The following is a 24,029-nucleotide window of genomic DNA, read 5'->3' as shown; positions in this document are numbered from 1 at the left end:
TAATCAAAGTACTTGATACAACTGGATGGATGCTGGCTAATCACCCCCGAGTCTCCGTCCCGCGCCACGCCCGCTCCACGGGTTCTGGAGAGACGAGCTCCAGCCACCAGAAGAAGGAGATCCCGAAGACGGCTGGGGTTGACGAAAGGCAGTGCCATATGCACGGGAGGTGCTGGCGGGAGTGTGGGCACCGAAGTATCGTCGCACGAAGGCAGGGGTGGTGATCCAGTTGCGCCCGCCACCAAAGGCCGGATAGATACGAGTGAGGAAGTCGTAGAGATGGGCGGCGACAATCCCCATTGCCTCACTCAGGACGGCAGAGGGACCGCCGCTCACAAAGGCCATCACAAGCATTGCCCATGGCAGGAACTCGACAGGGATCTGGATCACGTAGAACGTGGCTTTCCGGCCCCGGTTATCTTGGGCATAGGTGTAGACAAAGGCCAGGATCAATGCTGTTCCCCGATCAGTGACCCGAGTTTAATAGGGACTGGATTACAGGGAGGAACTCACCAGACGTAAAGACAAACCCGCCCAGGAAGCAGCCTGCAGTGAGCTGTCGACAAGTTAGCATGTTTTCTGGTTGGATCGTGTGTTGGCTACCGCGAAGGGAAAGAAGGGATTTCAACGAATGCATGATATTGGAAAAAAAAGATAGATAGGAGTATATATAGAGGCATGTAGGGCACCTTTACCACCGCCGTGAATTTATAGGATCACGACGGCTATCATTGAGGCAATCCCACCATTCCCACACCGCATGCAGCACCATTTTGATTGCGAATTGGCGGTGCTGCACGAGATGCAGGGGTATTCTCCCTCGCTTCCAGGAACCGCTTCAGCTAGAGTAAGGCTGGGCGGGCAGATATGCGAGGTAAAGGAGGAAATGGGAGGAGACAGGGGAGGGGGACTAGAGACTCCGGCATTGAGCCATGACTTACCATGATGACAGAAGCTACAAAGACCACATAGGTGAAGAAAGCGCCAGGCTCAGTGAACCGGGACGAACCAGTCTCCAGAGAACTGCTGTAGAGGTATACTACCGGCGTATTAGCACGCTGGCAAGCTCGCATAGCCTCGAGGCATCATACAGAAGTAAAGGTCCAGGAGGAATGAGATATTGCCGCCCGTTAGTAGGAATGGCGTGACCAGGCGCCAGAGCTGCAGTTTCCAAAGCAGGCGTGGCAGAAAGACAACATAATATCCACTGAGAGCGCCACCATGTACTAGAGCAGACTGGACTAGTGCCAGAGCAGTGAGCGTCCTGGGAGAGAGCGAGTCAGTCATCGAGCGTGACGCAACAGCGATCCAAACTAACCTGGCCACAGGCGGAGCAGCCCAGAAGATATCCATCTCGGAAATTGAGAGAGGATATTGAGGCTAGATGGTTAGTGTAATGGTTGAGCCCATCTAGGTATTGTTATTATGTGGGTTGGGCGAAGGAAGGAGAGAGGATGAAGGAAGAAAGGGAAAAGAAAAGCGGGAGAAAACGAAAGGAAAATAAAACGTGTGCTCTCTCGGCTGTGGTTTCTCCGTTCCGGTCTACGATTGTTTGCCCGGGACACCAACTAGTATACAAACCGCCGAATGGAGAAATGAGCAATGATTGCCAGGAATTAACTTCTCCATCTTCAATTGTTCCTACCATGCTCAGCCCCTGACTAGGTACATAGTCATCGCGCAATATTGGCTTTGGACGGCAAGCACTAACCGCAAACGGGACAGCCATGCGACACCTACAGCCGGTCGTCCCCCACAGCCTCAGCATCATCAAGCCAGGCAAGATCTTCAGTTTTCTAAATTTGTCCTGGGGCTGAAAGTTAGGTACTGATCGATCGAACGAACATCTTCAGGGCTGAGAAGAAGGTTAGGTAGGGGCTAACCACATTGAGAAATCCATTCGAGCAGCTCATCCAATCACTATCGTCAACTTGGCCCCTAACCCGATCCAGAAATCCATTCGACCCAATTCGGGATTGGCTCACCAGCTTCAACTAGAGTCAGTGGCCCTACCAAGAAAGTCAAAACTAAGCTACAGTGATGATCTCGATCGTCCAGCTCAAGTATAAAGCATGGCTTTCAGTCCAGCACTCATCTCTTCAATTAACACCTTCCTCCTCCTCCTCCTCCTCTTCTTCTGATCTATATCGAGTCAATTGGATTCCACCCTCCAGTCTTCAAAATGGGCCTCTTTCACCTTTTCGGCGGCTCTTCAGGCAATGAAACCTGTCCCATGCCTTCGACCTTCAAAATAGGTTAGTCCTGAAAGTACTAACAGGTGCCAGCCCAAACTAATCCCGATACAGATGCACCCGAGCCCTTCGTGTCCAACATCTCCTTCCACCACTTCAACATGATATTCTCTGGAGCTTGCACGGCATTGGCTTGCTTGACTATATTTATGGTTCAATTTACCCACGCGTCCCATTACAGCAACCCCAACCAGCAACGCAAGATCATGCGCATCTCGCTTCTCATCCCCCTTTACTCGGGCATCTCATTTCTATCAATCTGTTTTCCCAATGCCTATGTCTATATATATGCCTGGACCGATTTTGTTCAGTCTATCACACTCGGCACTTTTTTCCTGCTCTTGAACGAATACCTTTCGGTTGTGGTCGAGAGACAGGACAGCGCCTCAAAGCCACTGCAGCCATTCCAGTATAACGAGGGTGAAGAGGAGCGCCTTGACGAACTTGCGTGGCATAAAGTGAGTATCAGCAATCATCATAGATTATTGGCGCTAATCATCTCCGCATATAGAAACGGTCCGTTATGGTATTCCAGTACCCAATTGTCTCGTTCCTCCTAGGGATCGTGACGGATATCACCCAAGCTGCTAAAGTCTACTGTCTGGAGAGCAACAAGACCCATTTTGCTCATCTGTGGGTGAGTATATCTATCTATTTGTTTTGGCGCAATGAGACGCAGGTGTACTGATCAGCTACTTCTATTCCAGCTCTCTATCATCCAATACGTGTCTCTCGGCCTTGCAGTCATGGCTGTCTTCAGATTTTACTTTGCCAAGAAAAGTGAACTACAACAGTACCGCGTGATGCTCAAGCTTGCGGCCTTTAAGCTCATTGTTCTCCTGACCTTTGTTGAGAAGGTAATTTGCTGTCGGCTCTTGCCACCGTCAACAATCTGCTAACTACTACTCTCTAGATCATCTTCCAAATCCTCCGCAGCACGAATCTTATGACTCCTACCTCGAAATTGGCTTACTCGGATGTTATCATCGGCATACCGATGCTAGTCATCTGCCTTCAAATGGTACCGCTGTCTTGCCTGTTTGCCTATGCCTACAGAGCTTCGCCGTACAAGATCAAACACTCCGATTACATGCCCACATACTCTGGCTCTCAGAATTCTGCTATACTGCCTCCGCGCTACTATGGTAACGTCTTCAGCCCCAAGATCTGGCTCATGATGTTGAGCCCGATGGACGTGATCCGGGCAATTCGGTATTCATTTTCGTCGTCGTAAATGGAGTATGGACACAAGTAGGGAATTCGAGTTGCATATATACCTTTACATATAGCGAGTCTAGAATGTTATCTTTTGCGCCAAAGTTCCATACCTTTCCCTTTCCATTTAAGTGCCCAAACCTACTTACCAGTGCTATCGATGCTTGGCGCTTCCCAATCTCTATACAAATATTTCAATGAAAGAGTGGCAATTTAAGCCGTACATTCCCTCGCTCTTATCTAAGCAAACTACTGAGGGAAAGTCGGAGAGTACGCAATCATATCCGAGATGTGGTGCTTGGTTCTTTGCAGGCGTGGAAGAAGGCAGCTCCCCCTGACTAAGGCAACTGATCGCCCAGAGTATCCTACTGATCTAGGGAATCACGTTATAACACCATTATTAATACCATTATTAATGTAAGTCACTTTCATAGCCTATATACGAAGACTTATGGTCACCTATGGTCCATATTCATTTAAATCCCTCAACATCTCAGCATCTTCAAAACCATAACTATCACAATTCAAACCAATATGTCATCTGGACCGAAGCTCCGCCGCGCATTCCGTCGAACAGACGACTACACACCAGGCACACCCAAGCTCAAGCTTGTGGAAGAACGCCTGCCACTCCCTCTATCCCCAACTGCAGCTTTGGTCAAAGTCCACGCCATTGCCCTCAACTACAGGGACGCTAACATCGCTAACGGTGGGAACCCATGGCCCGTCCTTCCTAATGGAATCTTGTGCAACGATGCAGCGGGCGAAGTCATTGCCGTCGGTGAGAAAGTCAAGGCCCTTGTCGTGGGCGACAGAGTTGCGCCCGTCATTGACACGGAGTATATCTCTGGCCGAGAACTGGGTCGGTCTTGGCTTGCTGCTGACGAGGACGGGGTGATGGCGGATCACATTGTCTTTGATGAGGAGAAATTGTGTAAATTGCCCAGTTACTTGGACTGGACTGCTGCTGCGACTATCCCCTGCGCTGGTGTTACGGCGTGGTCTGCGTTGAAGGGAATGAGTATTGGGCAGACTGTGTTGATTCAAGGTACGTATTCTTCTATCTCTTTCTATTGGATTTATCACTGAGATTAGAGAAAAAGGCACTGGAGGTGTGAGCGTGTTCGCGCTCAAGCTCGCCAGAGCTGCAGGCCTGAGAGTTATTCTCAGTTCGTCGAGCGATGTGAAGCTGCAAAGCATGAAGGAGAAGTATGGTAGTCCGCCGCTGTTGACTGTTAATTATGCGAAGAACCCAAAATGGCATGAGGAGGTTCTGAAATTGACCGACGGTGTTGGGGTTGATATCGTTGTTGAGAATGGAGGTACCGGATCTTTGGTTAAGAGTATGAAATGCACTCGACGTGGTGGAATTATCAGCCAGGTTGGGTATCTAGGAAAGCAAAATCCCGCTGAGTTGGCTGAGCTTATCCCGACTATTATCGATCGAAGAGTTATTCTGAGGTGAGTTATAGTCGTGATGTCTGAGTTGAAGTAGAGAGGCTGATACGAACGACCATATAGGGGCATCAATGCTGGGTCGAAGTATGACATGGAAGATTTCTGCTCTGCCGTATCCGCTTCGCAGATGCAGCTGGATGATCTGATTGACTCGGTCTGGAAATTCGAGCAAGCTGAGGCAGCGGTCGAGTATATATGGCAGGGGAAGCAGATTGGGAAACTTGTACTTCGTGTTTAGTTTAGACAGTGTACCCCTAGATGACTTATTATACAACCGAAATTATGTCCAGATCTCCCTGGTCGTCAGGCTTCTCCCTGATGAAAACACTTGCCAGTCATCTTGGTCAAAAGTAGACCCAAGTACAATTGCCTGGGGTTTTCTCGCCACTGGACTGGACCACTGTTTCAACGCTTCTCGAATCCCCCATTGCTTTCCAATCACATAGCATGATTGTCTTGCGATCCACCGCTGTTCCTCTTGTACCATTGGTAGCTTGTAGATGGTGGCCAAGGGCCAGACAAGACGGAGAGCATCCGCCCAGCAGATTGATCGCTGAGCTGGTTCTGGAATAGACTCCGCGGCTTGAGGAGACGAAGGCTTCGAACGCACCGCTTGCATAACGGTAGCAGGAACAAAACTCAAGATCTCTTGCGCCATAGAATGCAAAATTTCCATGTGCTCTTGTCGCCGTCGTACGAGGGTCTGGATATCCTGGTTGTCTACCGCTTCCCACGCATCGATAGCAAAGTCGGCCAGCGCACAATTAATTAACATCAGCATGCAGTGGTGTAGTCTCATCCGCGTCGTGCGGTATATATTCCAGGCGTAGGCGGTATCCGCGGTGGAATATATGTCATATATTGACTGCGGGACAATGCTTTCTGTTGCGTCCAAAGAGTGGATGTATGTGATACATTCAGGGACCGTAACGAACTGTGTCCGGAGCTGGACCGTTGATGCCGTGATGATATCGCTGGCATTGATGACGAACTGCGACACAAAAGTCATTGACATCTCGTGGTTGTCGGGATTGGGCATAGTGGCAGCAGCAAACATGGCTGATAAGTCGCGCGACTCGGGAGGGCAGACCACGCTGTTCAAGATAGAACGCATAAGCTGGCGGTCATCCGTGTCAGTGGCTGTAAGGTCAGAACTGGTAGTTCGCTCACAATATGTGAATGGATGGTCCAATAAATATTCCTGCCTCGCTTGGAGGCAAACTGCCCGGGACCACGAAAGGTGAGTAGCGTGTTGAGGCCATCAATGTGAAGATGCCATGCCTCAGGCCCGGGGCCACGGCTCGACTGAGCTGAGCCAACAAGGATCTAGATCCGCAAAAGTCAGCAATTGCTTCAATTTTCTTTTAATTGAATATGGCAATACAGACCTCATAGGCAGCCAAGGCCCAAACAGACACGACGATCTCGTCCTTGGCACTCTCGGTAGGGCTCATAAGAGCAGCCCGGACGGCTTCCAGAGCGCGCCCATATGTCCTAGATGCTTTCTCCCGCTCCGGGAGCGAGTCTGTCTGGTTGGCAATGTAGGCGCCCGCCAGGGTGTCTGTCGCATAGAGCAAACACGAACCCTCATCCGCCTCCGAGAGCAAGACGGGCAGAAAATCAACATGACCAAAAAGGCGCTGGCCATTTACCGGGACCGAGTAGCAATCCAGAATGAGTGCAATAGAAGGGCGACTTGCGACAGAGCTCGGATTCGGGCTCAGAGAGCTGGCCACCACCCGCGGGCTCTCGGACTGGGTCCATGGCGAGGTTACCTTCTGGCGGCGCTTGACGAGTTTCTTCACATCGCCCACGCCCCTATTGCGGAACATCAAGTCCAGGGTATCGCGGTAGCCGGGACAGTCCATGCCATATTTGACGCAGCGCTTGCAGGCCGGGCGGGTCAAGTCGCACTAGCGGGCATGTCAGACCCATCCATCCCACACATACAACACGTACCTTGACCCTCCTCGTACGACAGAGATGGCATCCTGCACTGGGTTTGCCCGTGTTCGGCATGTTGAGCGCATGGTCGGTGGACAAGAGCAACACGAGCTGAAGCTGAACGGGCAATTATCAGTGGGGGGGCCTAAACCCAATTGCGCTGTCGGCCTGATTGGCTGCAACTATACAATACGTAGTTCTACAGAACAGAAGACGAACAACTATATAGTCACCGTGCCGCGAACGGCTAGTCCGCCGTCTGGGCCCTCAATCCACACATCCCATGCCCCGGTACTCTTGCGCTTGCCGCAGATCGCCATCTCTTCTTCCACATAGACCGGCGCCCAATTGCGATACTCGATGTTGCGGATCGGATGGTCAACATGTCTTTGCAGTACGCTGAGCAGCAGAGTGAGAGTCAGTGGGCCATGGACCAGCAAATTGCGGTATCCCTCACGGTGGCGGGTATAGTTCTTGTCGAGATGGATCGAGTGCGCATTGAACGTCAGCGCCGAGAAGCGGAACAGCAGGGCCGGGGTGGGCATGATGACATGCCGAAATGCTGGGTCTGACGGGGCTGAATTTAGAGTCAGCGGTTTGTTGGATTTACAAGGTAGTTAGTTTTCTTCTCACGTTTGACGATCCTACTCCTCGCGCCAAACTGTTCCTGGTCGTGCTGGAGCTGCTCCTCGCTCTTGGGCCGCATGAAGATCAAATCCCGGTTCTCCACAACCGCCGACTCCCCCGGGTCATCTGCGTTCCTCTTCCAGATCCGCCCCCAGGTTTTCTCGGCCGCTTCCTCTTCGGGAACGGTGCCAACGCGCCGTTCGATAGTGACAATCACCTTCTCATCCCCTGCGCGCCCCTTCACGGCCACATTACGTATGGATTCAATACACACAGCCCGGCCGCCATTGAGCAGGAGCTCGGGATCGGCAAACTTGACACTGCCGCCTGCCCAAAGTCGCCGATCGAAAGGCTCGCCGGGGGTGTGGAGGGTATCCGTGCCATCCGGCAGGAGTTGCGACAAGGGGACTTGCGGCGGGAAGTAGATCAAGTGGTGGCCGGGGGGCAAGCGAGGAGGGTTTTTGATCGAAGGAAGAGTGGTATGGTGGTCCGAAGGGGGTAGGCGCAGGAGATCCAATAGTGTTAGGTTCAGCAGATGCGATGGCTGGGGATGCAGATAGTCGTAGGTCAAAGGGAGCGTCCTGGTCGTCAGCCCTTGCAGGCGCTCGGCCAGCGACGAACTGGCGCGAATCTGAAATAGAGCGCGTCTGACGGGCCCGATCCTTTTCCCTCGCATTTCTGGGAAAGAAGAAGGAGGTACAAGAGAAAGAGAAAGAAACAAACATTCAAGTTTGTTGTGTTTGTCTGTCTGTCCCGCTCCACCACCGACCGCTTTTGCATCTTTCGCCATGATTGATCCGACCCTCACGACTGTTCCCGCCATGGCGCGACTAAGGGTCGCCTTCTTGGGCCCGGCCGCGTCCTTCTCCCACCAGGTATCTCTTCCATTTCCGGATTGTTCGATGGCATCCTAACTCCCCCGTCAGGCCGCCGCAGAGGCGTTTGGCAAGACTTCCGCCGAGCTGCAGCCCTGCGTCTCCTTCGCCGAGGCTTTCTCCGCGGTCCAGCAACAAACCGCCGACTACGCAGTCATTCCCTGCGAGAACTCGACCAATGGGTCTGTCGTGCAAACCTTGGATCTTCTAGCCGACCGCAATGGCCTCTACAACGACGTGAAAGTCTGCAGTGAATACTACTTGACCGTCCACCACTGTCTCTTGGTCCACCAAGGCAGTTTCCCCTCTGGCTGGGCGGGCTACGATGGCTCAATCACCAAATTATACACCCATCCGCAGGCGTGGGGGCAATGCGACACCTTCTTGTCTCGGTATTTCAAGGGCGTTGAGAGACAGGATGTCTCGTCTACGTCCAAGGCTGCGGAGATCGTCTCGAAAGAGACCGCTGAGCGGGGCGCGGCGATTGCCTCTCGCTTTGCGGCAGAGCATCACGGCGTAGATGTGTTGCAGGAGAACATCGAAGACCGCGCGGATAACACCACTCGCTTCTTGATATTGAGGAATGTGCTCGCGGAACGCACTGCGCAGCTGGCTGCTGAGCAGGCAGCGACGGATTTCGCCGCTTCGCACAAAACGTTGATCTCGTTCACGATCAACCATTCTTCTCCCGGGGCTTTGGCGGATGCGCTGCTCATCTTCAAGGCGCATGGCCTCAACCTCACAAGTATCAATACCCGACCCAGTCTCAAGCGGGCCTGGCAATATATCTTCTTTGTGGAGTGTGCCAGGACTCCATCTGATGAGAATAAGGATGCGGTCTTGAAGGTGCTGACCGATCTACGGAATGTGACCGAGTCCTGCAGAGATCTAGGGACTTGGAATGACCAGTCGAGTCCAAGTCGGGGATAAGATGTCGATTGGTTACGCCTTATGGTTGCACGAACAGCGAGGGAACAGGAATCATGCTTGAGCCATATACCTTTGATATGCGTTTTACGAACAAAGATGCCAGGTCTGCCCGTGGTGATTTACGGGCTGTCACATACTTCAGTCAAATATATCAAACCATTTCGGTTGCTTCTTTTTGTTTTTCACGGCAATACAACGAGCGAGTAAACTAATGAGCGTAGAGCCAGAAGCGAAGTCTAGCATAACGACAGCAGACAGAGCTGCACAAGCAAAACAAATTCCCTGGTGGAGAGAATCACATCCAACCTTTCAAATTGCAATCTGCACCTCATGTTCCTCTTAAAACACCGAGGTTATCTCAGCGTGCTGCATATGGAGCGTGGATGGCCCTGAATCAAGTCAGTGTGTAGTTCCAAAAAAAGTGGAATCAGATCTCACCTCTGAGCAGCGTCACGGAGCTTGGAACAAGTCTTTTCGGACGATCCATAACGGATACTGTAGTTCCACAACGAGAGCCGCCGTGCTGATCCGGGCGAGCCGTCAGAAGACCCGCCGGGGGAACTTCTGGCCTTTCATCCTCGCTCTCTGCGAGGTTGCTAAACCGTCAATCTAGAGAAAAGTCAGCTCGGTTCCAGATTTCTGATCAGGTAGACACACCGTCGTAGAACTCATCATCATCAGAGTAATCAGCCAGTTGTTCAAAGTTGACCTTGTACCGGAGAAGTGCACCGATTCCACCGAATCCCTTGACGAACTGGTTACCTTCGCCGGATCGGTCCGAGACGAACTCCAGAGCAGCACCAAAGTCCTTGTATGACTCGGCCAGCCACTCTAGGAAAGAGCTTGAATCGATCACCTCCATCTCAGTGCCCGTGTCCTTGTCGATAAAGAGATCACGAGTGGCCTCCTGGGCCTTGGTGGTGTGCAGGATCACCTCGGAACCGGCCGCATTCTTCATGACCCAGCGGGTGACATCCAGGTTCTCGTACACGATCAGAATCTCCGCGGCGCCAAGCTCCATCGCCTTGAGCGTGTCTTCAACACCGTAGCAAATCTTGCCGGTGTCCTGACTGATCTCCTCGAAGTACTTGCCGATCAGCTTCTTCTCCTGAACGAACTTGACGTTGCTCAGAGTCTCTCCCGCAAGCTCGATGGCCTGGTTGAATCCGTTCTCGCCACCGTATGAAACGTCCACCACCTTGATGACCTTGGACTGCAGACGGCCATCGAACATGTCGGACTGGTTGAGATCGTTCTTGAAATCGGCGGAACCAGCCAAGACCAGACCAGCCACGTTCACCTTGTCGTTGGTGATGTAGTTCTGCACAGCCAGTTCGGCGATCTTGCGCACGTAGTTGTGGCGTTTTTCCTCACGGAGACGGGAGAAACGCAGCGCGGATTGACCACCACGGCCCTGAGAAAAATGTGTGAGTACGAGGAAAATGGCAATGTGAGGTAAGACGGGCTCACATGTTTCTTAGGCAAGTCGACCTGGAGACGCTGCAGGATTTCCCGCGTGTTACCACTGAGAGTACCGAATAGCGCACCGTTACCGTCCATGATAATGAAGCCGAACTTTTGGTCGGACTCGAGCAGCTCGCTCAGGGCCTCGGTGTGGAACTTGTTGTCACACAGATACAGCGAAGTGTTGATCGGCTTGAAGGGCTCGAAGTCGATGTTAATCTTTCGCTCCTTTCCTTCCGAAGTGATGATTTCACCACAATAGACGACCAAGCCATTCGGAGGCACCTTGTTGTACAGCTTGAGACGCTGCTGCGTGGAGGTAATGGCCGACAGGACGGAGAGTCGATTGACTCGGGACTTGATGTTCGAGGCGGTACCCTAGGATACGGTATTAGGCCCAGGGACTGGTAGAGAGTAGAGGAGAGGACATACGTATTCTTCAGCCAACATCTTGGCCGCGCGAGAAACCTGATCCTTCGGCGCTGCATGGCGGGTCAGTGGCCAGTTACTTCACAGAAAGAGATTGAGAGCAGACATACGAATGATGAGAGAGATCATGGAGGTTCCATTGCCACGAGCCGATTCCAGACGCTTGATCAACTTCTTCACCTTCCAGATCTCAATGTTCTTCTCAGCATCGTTCGCCTGAGGCGCGCTCATTTTGGGCGAGGCGAGAGAGCGACCGTGGGAAAAAGTATCAGAGGCCTTGCCTGTTGCGTGGGAACAACAAACAGAAAATGAGACTTGCCTGCGCAGCGAAAGCAGAAAGAATGAACAGGTGAAGGAAGCACAACGAGAGAAAGGCGTAAATTTGTGTTGGAGGGGCTTGTGCTGAGGTAATCACACAATATGGTGCACGGGGGTACCCGGTACTCGCGGGGCCGCAGTGGATTGGCTGGGCTGCCAGGTACCAGGTACATGCGGTGCGACCAGGGGTGCATGGATAGGGCTCTGCTATGTATAAGAATGTCGATATAGTTAGGTCCCTAGTCATGCTATTCTTGACGTCAACAATGTTACTATATCCAAAACTATGTCTACTTGGGTATATAGTGCAACGCTATTTTAAGTGGCCGGTCCTGCTCTTATCAGCATCGTCTCCCCACCATTCTTATCAACGGAACTCGCTCACTACGGGGGGTCTCGTGCCTCCTTTTCTTTTGTGCTCCTTTCATCTGACCTCAGTCCACCTCGGTGACACCATTGCTGCTTCGTACTCATCATGTCTGGCCATGCAGATGAGAGCGATGGGCTCGATGATACCGTGTCCGGGTTACCAAGCACCATCATACCCAGCTCGTACGACTACGGCCATCTCAGTCGCGGAACCCCGATCATGGACTCCGAGGCTCTAGACAGACGGAGACGGTACTTCTGCAGCTCTCTTGCTCTGTCGATCTGGAGGAACATCTAACTTTGATTCATCAGATCCTCTTCCTTCTCAGCACGCTTTCGACAAGTCGGCGGTCCAAATAGCATCGACAACTTCGCACGGTCATGGCAAAGAGCCGCCTGTTTTCCCGAGGTGCTACCACGGCGGTCATCCTTTGTATCCGTAGATCCAGATGACGAGTTTGCCGTTGCAACAGGGCTGGCAGCCGGTTTCAGAAGCGAGCAATCTCTCGGTCACCCATTGTTTGATGCTGAACGGCCTCTACTCCGCGGTGATTCCGACGGTGATGAAAGCGATCAAGAAAGTCTGCACCCAGAGCCATCCAAAAAGGCCATCCCCAGCACTGGGCTTCTTGCATCATCGCTAGAGAGGAGCTTTACAACTTCCTATGGCACGATCTCCTCGCGTGCCAGTGAGTCTGCTCGAAGGAATGCAATCCAGTTCCACCGTGAACAGCAGACCCATCCAGATGGCCCGGTGTATCCAGAGCAGCAGCCGCTGCTCGTGAAGCATATCCAGCATGAAGATGGCACCTACGAAGATGTCATTGTCGGTCAATCGACCGTGCCCCAGACCATATTCAATTCCGTCAATGTGTTGATCGGAGTCGGCCTGTTGAGTCTCCCACTGGCGATGAAGCAGGCTGGGTGGCTTCTGGGGCTCCTTTTTCTGGTTTACTCAGCAGTGACAACTTCATATACAGCAAAGATTCTGGCGAAATGCCTCGATGTCGATCGTAGCCTCGTTACCTATGCCGATCTAGCCTATATCAGCTTTGGGCACCATGCTCGCCTTGTGACGAGCATTTTATTCTGCTTGGAACTCCTTGGGGCCTGTGTAGCCCTTGTGGTTCTCTTTGCAGACAGCTTGCATGCTCTGGTCCCAGCCTTGAGCATTTTACGGTGGAAGATTGTCTGTGGAGTTGTGCTCATTCCGCTGAACTTCCTTCCACTGCGGTTTTTGAGTGTGACCAGCATCCTGGGTATCATCTCTTGCACATCAAGTAAGTCGTCTTTTACAATTTACAAATACAGTATTGACATTCGTTCAGTTGTGGTTCTCATCTGTGTTGATGGCTTGATCAAACCCAATGCGCCAGGCTCTCTCCGCCAGCCTGCCACGACAACTCTGTTTCCTGAGAATTGGGCTACCCTTCCATTGAGTTTTGGTCTCATCATGTGTGAGTACATCCCCCAAAAACAAGTCCAAAGACTGATTTGAGAAGCACCCTGGGGTGGCCATGGGGTCTTTCCCAATATCTATCGAGACATGCGGCACCCACACAAGTATGGCAAAAGCCTGTGGACCACCTATTTATTTACAGTAAGTGAAGGGAAACCCAATTGTTGCTAAACTATGTCTAACTTCGGACAGTTTTCTCTTGACTGCTCCATGGCCATCATAGGTTGGGTCATGTTCGGTGATCTCGTTCGTGACGAAATCACGGCAAACATCCTCACCGTCACCGAATACCCCAAAGCGCTATCCGTCTGCATTATCATATTCATTTCGATCATCCCAATTACAAAAGTGCCGCTGAAGTGAGTTGTTTCTGATATGCCGAGATCGCCAGCTGCTGACATGGACGCAGTGCCCGACCTCTCGTCGCGACATTCGAAGTCCTCTTCGGACTTGGTGCTACAGAGATAGCATCAAGCGAAACCCTTTCGCGAAGAGAGAGAATCCTTCAATTCTTGCGAGCCTGTGTCAGGGTCTTTGTTGTGGTGCTCATCGTATCTCTGGCCGTGGTTTTCCCGTCCTTTGACAGAATCATGGCTTTTCTGGGGTCGTTTCTGTGCTTCACCATTTGCATCATCTTTCCACTCGCATTCTACCTCAAGATCTTTGGGAAGGAGATCAGCCGAGGTGAACGCATTTTGGACTGGGTGCTTCTCGTCACGTCTTCGATCCTGGCAGCCGTGGGGACTGTGTGGGCGTTCTTGCCAAAGGACATGATGACTGCCGACTATCTCCGTCCTGCTGTGTCACGGATATTTACAATGGTTCTAGAGCCATCGATGATTCCCTCATCGCTCTAGGATGATGGCGAAGTTGTTTCTTTTCTTGCCGGGGTTCAGCATCTCCTTCTTGAAAGACTTGCGCGATTTGTCGCCAGTATATTCCCACAACTGAAATATCAGTTTCGCTGTTCTTTTGCTCTGCGTCAGGTGAAATCCCAAGCTAGCCAATATTTCAAGTAGCCTCGATTCAGTAAGGTAGCGCGAGTTGTCAACGCATGCAACAGGCAAGACGAGGAACAGGCTTGGTGTGAATTGAATGGGACATGTAGAAGTCAAGAACTCGACACAACGCTTCAGCATCTCGCCTCGTCCCGTCGCGTCGGGAACATAGTTGAGCACTAGGGACAGACTGATCATATGGAACCGGTCCTCATCAGTGGATGGGAGCGGTCGGTCCATGAAATCCTGCTTGAGAATCCCCAACTCCTGGGAATTCAAGTCGATTCTCGTGACGTCCAGAGCCGGTGTTGATGAAATGGCGTTCTTCGTGCTCAGCGCTCCGACTTCCAGTACCCGAAGTTTGGGGATCGAAGCCTTCCATTCTTTCAGTTGCGGCTTGATCCAGTCGACAAGAAGTTTGCTGGAATCACCACCACGCTCCAGGGATTGGCCTAGTTTACTGGCAATCTGGTAGCTTTCGAGACCCCCATTTGCTTGGATCTGGGCGTCGATACTACTGACTCGAGCCTCGTCACCGGCCGCCTCGGCTTGCGCGCGAGCTTTGAGGAGCTGGTGATGAGACCGGATCAGAGTACGGGTGGCCTTGGCAGAAAGCGCTGCATGTTTAGACTTGACCGTTGGCGGACGAGTACGGGAGAGCAGGGTCGGTCGCTTGGACCTTTTTTTCGCAGCGGCCATCACCAGTGATGAATTGTACATAAATCGTGAAGAAGAACTAGTTCCACTTCCCGTCTAGGACGTGCTGAGTCAGCGTCATTCGCAAGAGTCACCTGACCCACACAGAATGGATTTCGCTTAACGCAGACACATCCAATTTTTGTTCGATCTCCCCGACACTGCGACAATCACCACGACCAACGACAGCCATGGCCCCCCAGACCAAGCCGAGTACGTGCGAGCATTACCTCCCTTTCATTTTACATTTCCCCAAATTGTCGGCAGTGGAATTGCGATGGCGTGTGGACGTGGGTGTGTGGACGTGGGCAATTTTCTCGAAGAAAAGACACCGACAGCGATGGCGATGAGAGGAAGCGACAAGAACAAGACACCAAAGCCGTCTATTGTCGCCATATTGTTTTCCTCTTCTCTTCGAAGGAAATTGCCCTGTTCACCTCAAATCGCATTCCCCGAATCCCGCCCTGTGTGCGCAACGAAATGACTGACTCGAATTCTTGTGACAGGCAAGACCAGCAGCCGGGCTAACGCTGCCGCTAAGGCAGTTGCGAAGGGCTCCTCGGTACGTATTCTTAGTATTCCGATGCCAGAAGGACAACATACTAACCTGCTTTCGCCGATCAGCTTCACAAGTCCCGCAAGGTCCGCACCTCGACCACCTTCCACCGCCCCAAGACCCTCCAGCTCTCGCGGTCTCCCAAGTACCCCCGTGTGTCGATTCCCCGCGAGCCCACCCTCGATGCCGCCAAGATCATCCTGTACCCTCTCAACACCGAGAGCGCCATGAAGAAGATCGAGGAGAACAACACCCTGGTCTTCATCGTGGATGTCAAGGCAAACAAGCGCCAGATCAAGCAGGCCCTGAAGAAGCTGTACGATGTTGACACCGTCAAGATCAACACTCTCGTCCGGTATGTCACCCTCTTGAGGGGGAAAAAAATGGCACCACCTAACTTTTTTTCTGTTTCAGCCCCGATGGCGCCAAGAAGGCCTTTGCTCGGCTAACCCCCGATGTTGATGCTCTGGACATTGCCGCCACCAAGCTGGCTATTGTCTAGATGGGGAGAGATGGATTTCTTTGTGGGTTTGGGCGAACTTTGTTTTCCTCCGTGGTGATTCTCAAATACCAGCCGAGTGGCTGTCATAGCAGCAGGCTGAACGATTAAAAAAGAACATATCTTTCCAAGAATTATGACCCAGCATTTGCGTATGCCTTGTATGTGTCCTTGTATGTCCTGGTATGTCCCCGGTGACGGTTACGAAAGGCGACATGAACGGCCAGTTAGCAGTAGTACAAGACGTCCTTTGGCTGTAGCTCATGTGGATTTCGGCCTATCCTTGCTTTTTTGTTTCGAAAGGCCTCTAAACGTTTTCATCAAGATGCCGCTACTTCTGTAGACTTTCCTATGTTCCCAATTCTACGGACTGCTCCAAAGTGAGAATACAAGACACAAAGTGCACAGAAGGATCATGAGACTCAATTCTAATATACAAGGTGCAAGAAGACAATCCGTCCGCCCTATGGGAATCCCGATCCAAGCTCAATGGCTGGTACTCTATTGATTCTTTTCGTGGTCCGCCTCCATTGACCGATGGCCTTTTAGTGTCCACCACGCAGAGCATCCAGGTGTTTCAGAATGGACAGGTTTGTGTCCATCCACCGCTCAACACAGTTCTGTGCGCATGCCTCCTCTGTCCGGTCGAGGGTGCTCGAGCTGATCTTGCCCGTGGCGCATTTCTTCCAGCACACGTCGTTCAAGTGGTGCACGGCTAGTGAAAGAAGCAGTCAGCATCGGAATTTGGTAAAGGGAAATTCAGGAATCAAAATTATCATGCTCTTCGGGCAAGAGCGTCTCTGAGAAGAGATGGCGAAGACCAGTCTGGGTAGGCACTTACTCTGCTGGATGTTGGACTTCTGGGCCTCGTTGCTCAGGATCTGGTTCAGCTCCTTCTTGTCGGACTCGCTGAGCTTGGAGATATCAACCTGCGACTGGGGGTCCATGATTGGCGATTTGTAATGTGTGCGAGGAGGGAAAATGGGACAATGTAGACCGCGAGTACGTAGTTCTTGCAGCTGGAGGAAGAGAACAGTGGATGCGAACGCTGGGTGAAAACTGAAGGCGGTCGGGAGCGGCACAAAAATGACATGCGATAATCAGCTTTGCCTTCGTCCCTCCTTCGTGCTTGGTTTCTATCAGTTCTCTCGCCCATACACCCTCTCCTCCGGGCATGTCGCACTTCTTGTTTCCCTTCTACTAAATCTTTTCGCCAGTTTGCCGCCAGCTTCCTCTCCGCTCCTCTCACCATGCCCCCGATCCGCAGCTCGCGTAATCGCAAGCCACCACCCGCAGGCTTCGATGACCTAGAAGACACCCTGCTGGAGTTCAGCAATAAGATGAAGGACGCAGAGAATGCCTCGCATGACGGGAAAAAGAAACATGAGATGCTCTGGCCTATCTTCCAGATCAGCCACCAACGTATGCGTTATTCACCCGCCACCCATGCGGCAGAAGTGATGGGCCTAACTGACCTCTTCTTGTTCCAGGCTCACGATACATCTACGACCTCTACTACGAAAAAGAAGCCATCTCCAAGCAGTTGTATGACTGGTTGCTTAAGAATAACTACGCAGATGCCAACTTGATTGCCAAGTGGAAGAAACAGGGCTATGAGAAGGTCAGTTTCCTCATCTTGATCCCTCGTCCTGTGTGCCACAGCTGCTGACTTTACTCTAGTTGTGTTGCCTCCGCTGCGTTCAAACCAAAGAAACCAATTTCAACGCTACGTGTATATGCCGCGTGCCCAAGGCGCAGCTCAAGGAGGATCAAACCATCCAATGTGTCAGTTGCGGCTGTCGAGGCTGTGCGAGTACTGATTAGAGTCGGGCTGGTGGCGTTGGGCAGGATTACTCTCCCGTGTTTTTCATTTTGTTAGAATTTCATCAGGTCAAATCGGATATACCCTTTCTTCACTTCAAATTCTTCGATTCAGATAAGTAATATCCTAAGCTGCATTAATCAAAACAAGAGCGCCTCCAATCCCATTCCCATGTTTTCCCGAGCCAAACAAACCCGCCATAAAATGAAATCCCAATCCCGATTTTCCCAGTCATAAAGCCATCGCATGCTCATGTACATCTTTCATTAAGGTCGTGACCAGGCCATCCCGGGCTCGGTAAAAGGACAAGTCAAAACCGACGCTATTAGCCATAAGCCTCAGAACTCCCAAGTGAAACCAAGACCCAATAAAACAACCTGGAAACAAGCTCCGCGGTTCTAACTCCGCGGTCCAATCAAAAACTTTCAAACAGAAATCGCAAGAATAAAACACAGCAAATGGTTGGGTGAAGGTAAGCAATGCCAATGAATCATGTCAAACAGAAAAAGATCAAACTGGGGTGGAAGGGCTTAGAACAAAGTGGAATTGCTTCGGGTGCTCAAGTGCGGCCTTGAATGCAGTGCTTTTGGCTTGAGTGCGTCCTCCTTGCTGGTGCCGCCAATCTTCTGAAACCCTTGCAACAGATCAACACCATCTACTTCGCCAGCGCTTTCATTGTTCTCATCGAAGAGATGGAATGAGAAGAAGTCCTCTTGGCTATTATCACCAAGGCGGCTCGTATCTGGCATCTTCGATGGCGAATCGGGGAAGACCAGTGACTTCGACCTGGTGAGAGCCGGCATACCCGCCCGACTGTTCACACTTACGGAGGTGATATCAGTAAGAGCGTTGTTGCCATTATCCGTCCGGGCCCGTTTCACGGAGCGCTTCTCGGGTGATCCGTATGCCGCAGAAGATGCAGTTGGCTCCGCAAAGACATCAAATGTGGTAAAGTGGTCGTGCGGTGTGTAACTGTCATCCTGCAAGTTGAAAGCCGGGCTCCAGGGTAAATCCTCGTCAGTAAGACCGAGATGCTTGATGGGCGAGTTGACCATCTGCTGGATCTTGCGGCGGTGGTTGCGAAGATTCGTGTTAGGAGACACGGAAGGTGGTGGTTTCGCAGGTTTCTTGAACTTGATCACCGGAGTAAGCGGCGGCGGCGGCAGCATGCTCACATACTCTCCACGAAGCGGAGAGGAGCCGATCAACGTACTGGCATCCTTGCGGCTGCCCGATTGGCCAGGGCTAACTTCATGAGATGAGCTTCGGATTCGCGCAATCTCCTCCTCTGCACGACCCCGTTTGATGCGTGGTGGGTCAATATCCAAGTCGGAAGTCAGAATGTGACCAGCCTTGTTTGGTCTCAGAGCTGAAGACTCCAATGAAGAGAAATATCCACTGTCGTTCATGGTGATCGACTTGCGCTTCCGTGGTCGTGGAGCAATTGCAGAACCCGGGTTCGTGGGGGTTGGAGGAGTACCATGGCGCGAAAAACGAGGTGGAGCAACTGGCGGGGAGGAACGAATGGCCTGTGGTGGCGAAGAGCGCGGTGGTCCTGTGGGTTGTGCACTAAGATGAACACCCTCGTCGCCCGTGTCTTCCTGCAGAGCAGGATCAGATGCGGGCAATGTGGCATCAGACGACAAGTCCACGTTCTTGGATGGGTTTGGCACTGATGGCTGCTGGGGGGAACCATCCAGGTCGTAGTGCTGGCACTTTGCGGCTGTGGAAGATCGCGCAGAGGAACGGCAGGAAGAGGGACGCTAGACATGGTGGCACGGCGCAGAGGCTTGTCCTTGAGGAACTGCATCTCCATTCCAGGCTCAATGGCCCAGTAATTGCCTTTTCCGGGGTCATCCTTAGGCCGTTCTTGCTTGATAAAGGCTTTGTTAAGGCTGAGGTTGTGTCGAATGCTGTTCTGCCAGCCTGCATCGCTGTTTTTGTAATAGGAGAAAGTGTCTGAGATCCATTTGTAGATCTGCGCCAGCGTCAAACGACGGTTGAGCGCACGGAGAATCGACATTCCAATTAAGGTAGCATAGCTGTAGGGTGGTTTTGTCCCGTCATCCTCAATCGGGGGCATCTCATGCGGTTCTGGTAGATGCATGACTGTAGCATCCTCACGCTTCTGCTTCTTCACCGCGCGCTCCTTCAGGGGCGCTGCTTCCATGAGTGTTCGCTTCATTGGAAGCTTTGATTCATAGGATGGTTCCGGGAAATCAGCGAAGTTGTCGTAGGACGGCTCTTCTAAAAGGTGATTTTCCTTCAACGATTCGGGGCCGACACTGGAGAAAGTAGTGAAGAGAGCCGAGTGCGGCATGGAGGTTGGTTGGGAGTAGATGGGAAACGACGGTTTCTTCGTTGGAGAGTCGGTGGTGAACATGGGAGGAGTCGGGGCAGAGATGGGGACGAAACCAAGTTTGCCACCAGGGTGCGAGCCGCCCTTGGTGTGCAGTGTTTTGGTGGGCGATGGCCGGTGGGGACCACGAGCAGGCGGGTTCAAAGACGGGTTCTCGATGGGTTGCAGAGGGAGCGGTGAGGGTTGAAGACGGGGCTTGCCCGTCTCTTTCAACGGGACGCGCGCTGTTGGTGAACGCGTCGATCCCATAGTCTGCACAGCCGGGAGCGAGGGCAGAGCGTCACCAGTCGCCAATAGGGACCATATGACGCGTCAAACAACGGCCTCGAGGGTACCAGGATCGAACCGATGGTTAGGGTCCAACGAGATCCAGAAGGCGGACGATTCACGTGGCACCTGTCGCAGACCAAGAGCGAGGAGCGGCAGCCTTAGGCCGAGATGCAGCCAGGCGAGTGAAGCTGAAACCTGGCGAGGGGGTCCAAGGCGCTAAGATGGCTCAAGTGCAATCTGACCAGGCGAATCAGGTCGCGTAGCGGGAAGTCAATGGTAATCAGCGTTCAGGGGGCCACTGATCCGGAAGTGGCTCGGCGACTGCGACAAGGCAGACAGGAGACAGTGGCGAAATGGGGAAGAGAGTAAGCGTGGGAGAAGTCGAACAGGCTGGGAAAGGGCGCAGAGGACTTGGGATCCTGTTCTCTTCTTGGGGAGACACCCTGAGCCAGTCCAGTTGGGTTGGGTTTTGGTGGGATGAAGATAACCAAGGAAGAAAGTCAGTCAACTACAGACTTCTCGGGTGCGAAGACAAAATCGAATTAAGTGGGGGGGGAAGAAGTTGATGATGATTGATGCCCGAGGACTGAATAATGAGCAGGATCCAAGGGCACAATACGGTCAGGTATGGTTGCGACGCGAAAGCAACACGCGTTTTACTATGGGACTGGGAATGCTGGTATTGTCATGAATGACAATACGGATCAGCCTCCTTGCGCCTCGGGCTATTCGTCGATCCTTTAACACGATCTCTTCTCTCCACTTGGACTTTCTGGACTGTGGTGAATAACGCATTAGGTCGTTATGATTACAATCACGCATCTATTAGACCATACGCACATGTACACCCACACATACACATACACCCACACACACACACTCTCTCTCTCTCTCGGGCCAGCATGCAAGTCCTCGACCGTCCATAGGGATGGGCTAGCTCAATCCCCTGGTATGCCATCGCTGCAACTCTAAGACAGTGCCTGCGTCGGCTCACCCCCTTGCTGGCTGTCAATGGCGCCCGGGTCGATCAGCGCCATCCGGTCCAGGCGTCCGTCCATGGCTAATCATACGGGTGATCCTTACTTGCGAACCAGAAACTCGATCTAAACATTTCAATCATGCATATGCTGGATGCCACAACGCCCGTGAACCAAAGAGACTAATTACAGTGATCATGGCTGACTGCAAAAGGACAGGCGCCATGGAATGGAAGCAAAGGAAAACGCCAAGCCCATGCATCAAGCACCACCAAAGAAAAGAAGCAAAAAAAGATGCTCATCGGCCCCTGACTCGCGGCGATCGTCCATCGAGACAGGGCGGCTGCAATGCTCACTTTTCTCTATCACAAAAAAACCAAGGGGATATCTCAAATGACAACGACTCTCTCAACTCGACGCACGCTAATCCAGGAAGGTGAACATGCTGGTATGGATGATATTCAAGGCCCGGTCGGCGTCTCGTTCCTCGATCACGCAAGAGATGTTGATTTCGCTCGCACCTATGGATGGATCAGCGCTGGTCCAGGGTCCAGACCAAGGATTTTAAACTTACCTTGTGAAATCATCTCAATGTTCACGTTGTTCTCGCCCAGGGTGGTGAACATGCGGCCGGCCACGCCAATCATATTCTTCATCTGCTTGCCCACCAGACTCAGAATGGCCATCTCCGGGATGATATCTACTGTCCCGTAGCTGCCGAGGTCATTCAAGGCCCCCTTCAGGTCGTCGTCAATGACCTGGTATTCGTCCCGTCCGTTGCCATTGAGGAGGGGCATCTCCGAATGGAGGGCCATGGACACGTGCACCTCACTCGTCGAGATCAAGTCAATGGACAGGCGCCACTTATCTAGCACCGAGAAGATGCCGGCAAAGAAGCCATGTGATAGCGAGCGCTTGTTCGAGTGGACGTTGATCACTAGGATCTTATGCTTGATGGTCACGGCTGTTGGTCGCTTGGGTCTCTGCATGAAGCTCGGACTGCGAGTCCGGAACAGTCGGGGATCATGCCCGGGAGTGGTCCGCTCGAGCTCGGCCGTGGAGTCGGGGTAGATGACCGTGCCCCTGCCTTTCGGATTCATCACGTTTTTGATGCGAATTGGGATCCTGGCGCGGATTACTTGCTCCATGGTGAACGGATGGATCACCTCGGAGCCGTAGAATGTCAACTCAGCCGCCTCTGCGGGTGTGATCGTCGAGAGCAGATGAGCCGTGGGCACCTTACGGGGGTCTGCCGTGAAGATGCCGTCCACTTCTTTCCAGACTTGGAGTTCCTTGGCATGGGTTCCAACGGCAACAAGGGCCGCACACAAATCGGTATAGCCTCGGCCAATCTGATCGAGCAGCCCGCCAGGAACCGTTCCAAAGTACCCGGTGACCACGGGGACTCGATGTCCGCAGGCCTCGATCTTCCTGCCGAGGGCGGCAGCCAGCGTGTTGTAAAAGTCCTGGTCAAGACCTTGGTTGCCGATGGGGAAATCGATCACCTCGGCCAGATCGACATACTGCGAGTCGATTCCTCGGTCTTGCAAGAAGGCGGCCATCAGTCGACAGCTGAGTTTCTCCCCCGCGCTGATGACCTTGTCCACACAGCGTGCGCTGATCTCCCCCAGTGTCTGCGCAGCCTCGAGGACTTTGAGAACCCGTTCACATTCCTCGTTGATGTCGGTGATCACTTGCTGTCTCAATTCCGGCGACTTGACCTGTTCCTCGGCGACTTGGACGTGCTCCCGTCGGACGGCGTCAACGAGGGATTCATACTGGCGCGAGTGGGGGATTCCAGCGTCCCGCGCTGCCCGTAGTAATCTGGTGGGTGTTAGAATTGGAGGATTTGAAGGGTCTGGTGTGACTCTGACTCACCGGTTGGTGGTGCCTTCGGCCTTGGTCGAGTTGCTTCGGGCAGAACAGACGACGGCGACTCGGTTGTCGACCAGGCTGGGTCTGGGGGAGAGAATAGTAAGCGATGCGGATCATAATAGCAGAAATGCCGCCAAAAAAAAGAGAGAGCAAAACGTACTCGACGACCTGTTCGATGATGTTCAAGGCGAACTTGCCGACGCTGGTACCGCCGAACTTTTGCACGACCCAATTGCTGTGCGGTGGGCGCGACAGATGATTCTGGCTCGCCTCTAGGTTGCGGGCAACGGAATCCATGGTCATGGCAGTGTCGACGCACACGTGTATGTATGGAGAAGAGGGTGCGACGGTGTCTGACTCAAGGCCCATCGACTTTTTTCCCGCCTTCCCAGAACGGGAACGATATCGGAGGGCCAATCACGCCATCCGCGGGGGTACCCCGCCAGTGAAGATGACTGTATTTAGCACCTAGGATTGGTGTAGCGATCGTAGGTTAAATCTCTCGACTCGGGATTTCTTTCTCTCGATCTGCACCTTTTTTTAAACCGTGTTCTAGGATCAATTGAGAGTTCCAGTGCAGACGGGATTCGCCGCATGCAGTCATGTGACACGCCGACTCCGGCAGGCACCAGGCACC

At 52.5% G+C, this 24,029-nt stretch overlaps 15 protein-coding genes across 15 annotated transcripts; 6 read left to right on the top strand and 9 right to left on the bottom strand.

The window, feature by feature from the left end:
- Window positions 1-36: 36 nt before the first annotated feature.
- On the bottom strand, window positions 37-1,353 carry N7510_006814 (uncharacterized protein; the record flags this gene model as incomplete). Its single annotated transcript, XM_056978739.1, has 5 exons — window positions 37-455; window positions 514-556; window positions 942-1,039; window positions 1,092-1,264; window positions 1,319-1,353. 5 exons carry the CDS (start codon window positions 1,351-1,353, stop codon window positions 37-39), a joined length of 768 nt encoding a protein of 255 aa, XP_056831782.1.
- Window positions 1,354-2,182: 829 nt separating this feature from the next.
- Window positions 2,183-3,486, top strand: N7510_006813 (OSTA/TMEM184 family protein; the record flags this gene model as incomplete). Its single annotated transcript, XM_056978738.1, has 5 exons — window positions 2,183-2,255; window positions 2,307-2,710; window positions 2,764-2,889; window positions 2,960-3,109; window positions 3,166-3,486. The coding sequence occupies 5 exons, from the start codon at window positions 2,183-2,185 to the stop codon at window positions 3,484-3,486; spliced, it is 1,074 nt and encodes a 357-aa protein (XP_056831781.1).
- A 515-nt stretch (window positions 3,487-4,001) lies between these two features.
- Window positions 4,002-5,163, top strand: N7510_006812 (zinc-dependent alcohol dehydrogenase family protein; the record flags this gene model as incomplete). Its single annotated transcript, XM_056978737.1, has 3 exons — window positions 4,002-4,515; window positions 4,571-4,928; window positions 4,989-5,163. 3 exons carry the CDS (start codon window positions 4,002-4,004, stop codon window positions 5,161-5,163), a joined length of 1,047 nt encoding a protein of 348 aa, XP_056831780.1.
- Window positions 5,164-5,205: 42 nt separating this feature from the next.
- N7510_006811 (uncharacterized protein) lies at window positions 5,206-5,982 on the bottom strand (the record flags this gene model as incomplete). The annotated part of the gene is made up of 1 exon (XM_056978736.1): window positions 5,206-5,982. One exon carries the CDS (start codon window positions 5,980-5,982, stop codon window positions 5,206-5,208), a length of 777 nt encoding a protein of 258 aa, XP_056831779.1.
- Window positions 5,983-6,289: 307 nt separating this feature from the next.
- On the bottom strand, window positions 6,290-6,955 carry N7510_006810 (uncharacterized protein; the record flags this gene model as incomplete). The annotated part of the gene is made up of 2 exons (XM_056978735.1): window positions 6,290-6,838; window positions 6,902-6,955. 2 exons carry the CDS (start codon window positions 6,953-6,955, stop codon window positions 6,290-6,292), a joined length of 603 nt encoding a protein of 200 aa, XP_056831778.1.
- Window positions 6,956-7,090: 135 nt separating this feature from the next.
- Window positions 7,091-8,172, bottom strand: N7510_006809 (uncharacterized protein; the record flags this gene model as incomplete). The annotated part of the gene is made up of 2 exons (XM_056978734.1): window positions 7,091-7,446; window positions 7,503-8,172. The coding sequence occupies 2 exons, from the start codon at window positions 8,170-8,172 to the stop codon at window positions 7,091-7,093; spliced, it is 1,026 nt and encodes a 341-aa protein (XP_056831777.1).
- A 112-nt stretch (window positions 8,173-8,284) lies between these two features.
- Window positions 8,285-9,301, top strand: N7510_006808 (prephenate dehydratase PHA2; the record flags this gene model as incomplete). Its single annotated transcript, XM_056978733.1, has 2 exons — window positions 8,285-8,371; window positions 8,423-9,301. The coding sequence occupies 2 exons, from the start codon at window positions 8,285-8,287 to the stop codon at window positions 9,299-9,301; spliced, it is 966 nt and encodes a 321-aa protein (XP_056831776.1).
- Window positions 9,302-9,640: 339 nt separating this feature from the next.
- N7510_006807 (translation termination factor eRF1) lies at window positions 9,641-11,425 on the bottom strand (the record flags this gene model as incomplete). Its single annotated transcript, XM_056978732.1, has 6 exons — window positions 9,641-9,690; window positions 9,740-9,886; window positions 9,959-10,715; window positions 10,772-11,143; window positions 11,198-11,247; window positions 11,305-11,425. 6 exons carry the CDS (start codon window positions 11,423-11,425, stop codon window positions 9,641-9,643), a joined length of 1,497 nt encoding a protein of 498 aa, XP_056831775.1.
- A 562-nt stretch (window positions 11,426-11,987) lies between these two features.
- On the top strand, window positions 11,988-14,197 carry N7510_006806 (putative transporter; the record flags this gene model as incomplete). The annotated part of the gene is made up of 6 exons (XM_056978731.1): window positions 11,988-12,133; window positions 12,194-13,161; window positions 13,210-13,338; window positions 13,384-13,481; window positions 13,533-13,699; window positions 13,750-14,197. The coding sequence occupies 6 exons, from the start codon at window positions 11,988-11,990 to the stop codon at window positions 14,195-14,197; spliced, it is 1,956 nt and encodes a 651-aa protein (XP_056831774.1).
- Window positions 14,186-15,037, bottom strand: N7510_006805 (25S rRNA (adenine2142-N1)-methyltransferase; the record flags this gene model as incomplete). Its single annotated transcript, XM_056978730.1, has 1 exon — window positions 14,186-15,037. One exon carries the CDS (start codon window positions 15,035-15,037, stop codon window positions 14,186-14,188), a length of 852 nt encoding a protein of 283 aa, XP_056831773.1.
- Window positions 15,038-15,225: 188 nt separating this feature from the next.
- N7510_006804 (60S ribosomal uL23 domain-containing protein) lies at window positions 15,226-16,092 on the top strand (the record flags this gene model as incomplete). The annotated part of the gene is made up of 5 exons (XM_056978729.1): window positions 15,226-15,247; window positions 15,363-15,500; window positions 15,541-15,596; window positions 15,659-15,945; window positions 16,005-16,092. The coding sequence occupies 5 exons, from the start codon at window positions 15,226-15,228 to the stop codon at window positions 16,090-16,092; spliced, it is 591 nt and encodes a 196-aa protein (XP_056831772.1).
- Window positions 16,093-16,634: 542 nt separating this feature from the next.
- On the bottom strand, window positions 16,635-17,036 carry N7510_006803 (Tim10/DDP family zinc finger protein; the record flags this gene model as incomplete). The annotated part of the gene is made up of 2 exons (XM_056978728.1): window positions 16,635-16,804; window positions 16,931-17,036. 2 exons carry the CDS (start codon window positions 17,034-17,036, stop codon window positions 16,635-16,637), a joined length of 276 nt encoding a protein of 91 aa, XP_056831771.1.
- Window positions 17,037-17,339: 303 nt separating this feature from the next.
- On the top strand, window positions 17,340-17,913 carry N7510_006802 (BUD31 family protein; the record flags this gene model as incomplete). Its single annotated transcript, XM_056978727.1, has 3 exons — window positions 17,340-17,511; window positions 17,580-17,710; window positions 17,770-17,913. The coding sequence occupies 3 exons, from the start codon at window positions 17,340-17,342 to the stop codon at window positions 17,911-17,913; spliced, it is 447 nt and encodes a 148-aa protein (XP_056831770.1).
- A 528-nt stretch (window positions 17,914-18,441) lies between these two features.
- N7510_006801 (forkhead box transcription factor) lies at window positions 18,442-20,519 on the bottom strand (the record flags this gene model as incomplete). The annotated part of the gene is made up of 2 exons (XM_056978726.1): window positions 18,442-19,626; window positions 19,674-20,519. 2 exons carry the CDS (start codon window positions 20,517-20,519, stop codon window positions 18,442-18,444), a joined length of 2,031 nt encoding a protein of 676 aa, XP_056831769.1.
- Window positions 20,520-21,940: 1,421 nt separating this feature from the next.
- Window positions 21,941-23,695, bottom strand: N7510_006800 (aspartate kinase; the record flags this gene model as incomplete). The annotated part of the gene is made up of 4 exons (XM_056978725.1): window positions 21,941-22,038; window positions 22,092-23,341; window positions 23,396-23,476; window positions 23,553-23,695. 4 exons carry the CDS (start codon window positions 23,693-23,695, stop codon window positions 21,941-21,943), a joined length of 1,572 nt encoding a protein of 523 aa, XP_056831768.1.
- Window positions 23,696-24,029: the final 334 nt, after the last annotated feature.

Source organism: Penicillium lagena (genome assembly GCF_028827675.1).
Source record: "Penicillium lagena strain IBT 129212 chromosome Unknown utg000005l_segment0_segment0, whole genome shotgun sequence".
NCBI classification, from domain to species: domain Eukaryota; kingdom Fungi; phylum Ascomycota; class Eurotiomycetes; order Eurotiales; family Aspergillaceae; genus Penicillium; species Penicillium lagena.
This window is presented reverse-complemented; position numbering and strand designations above follow the sequence as displayed.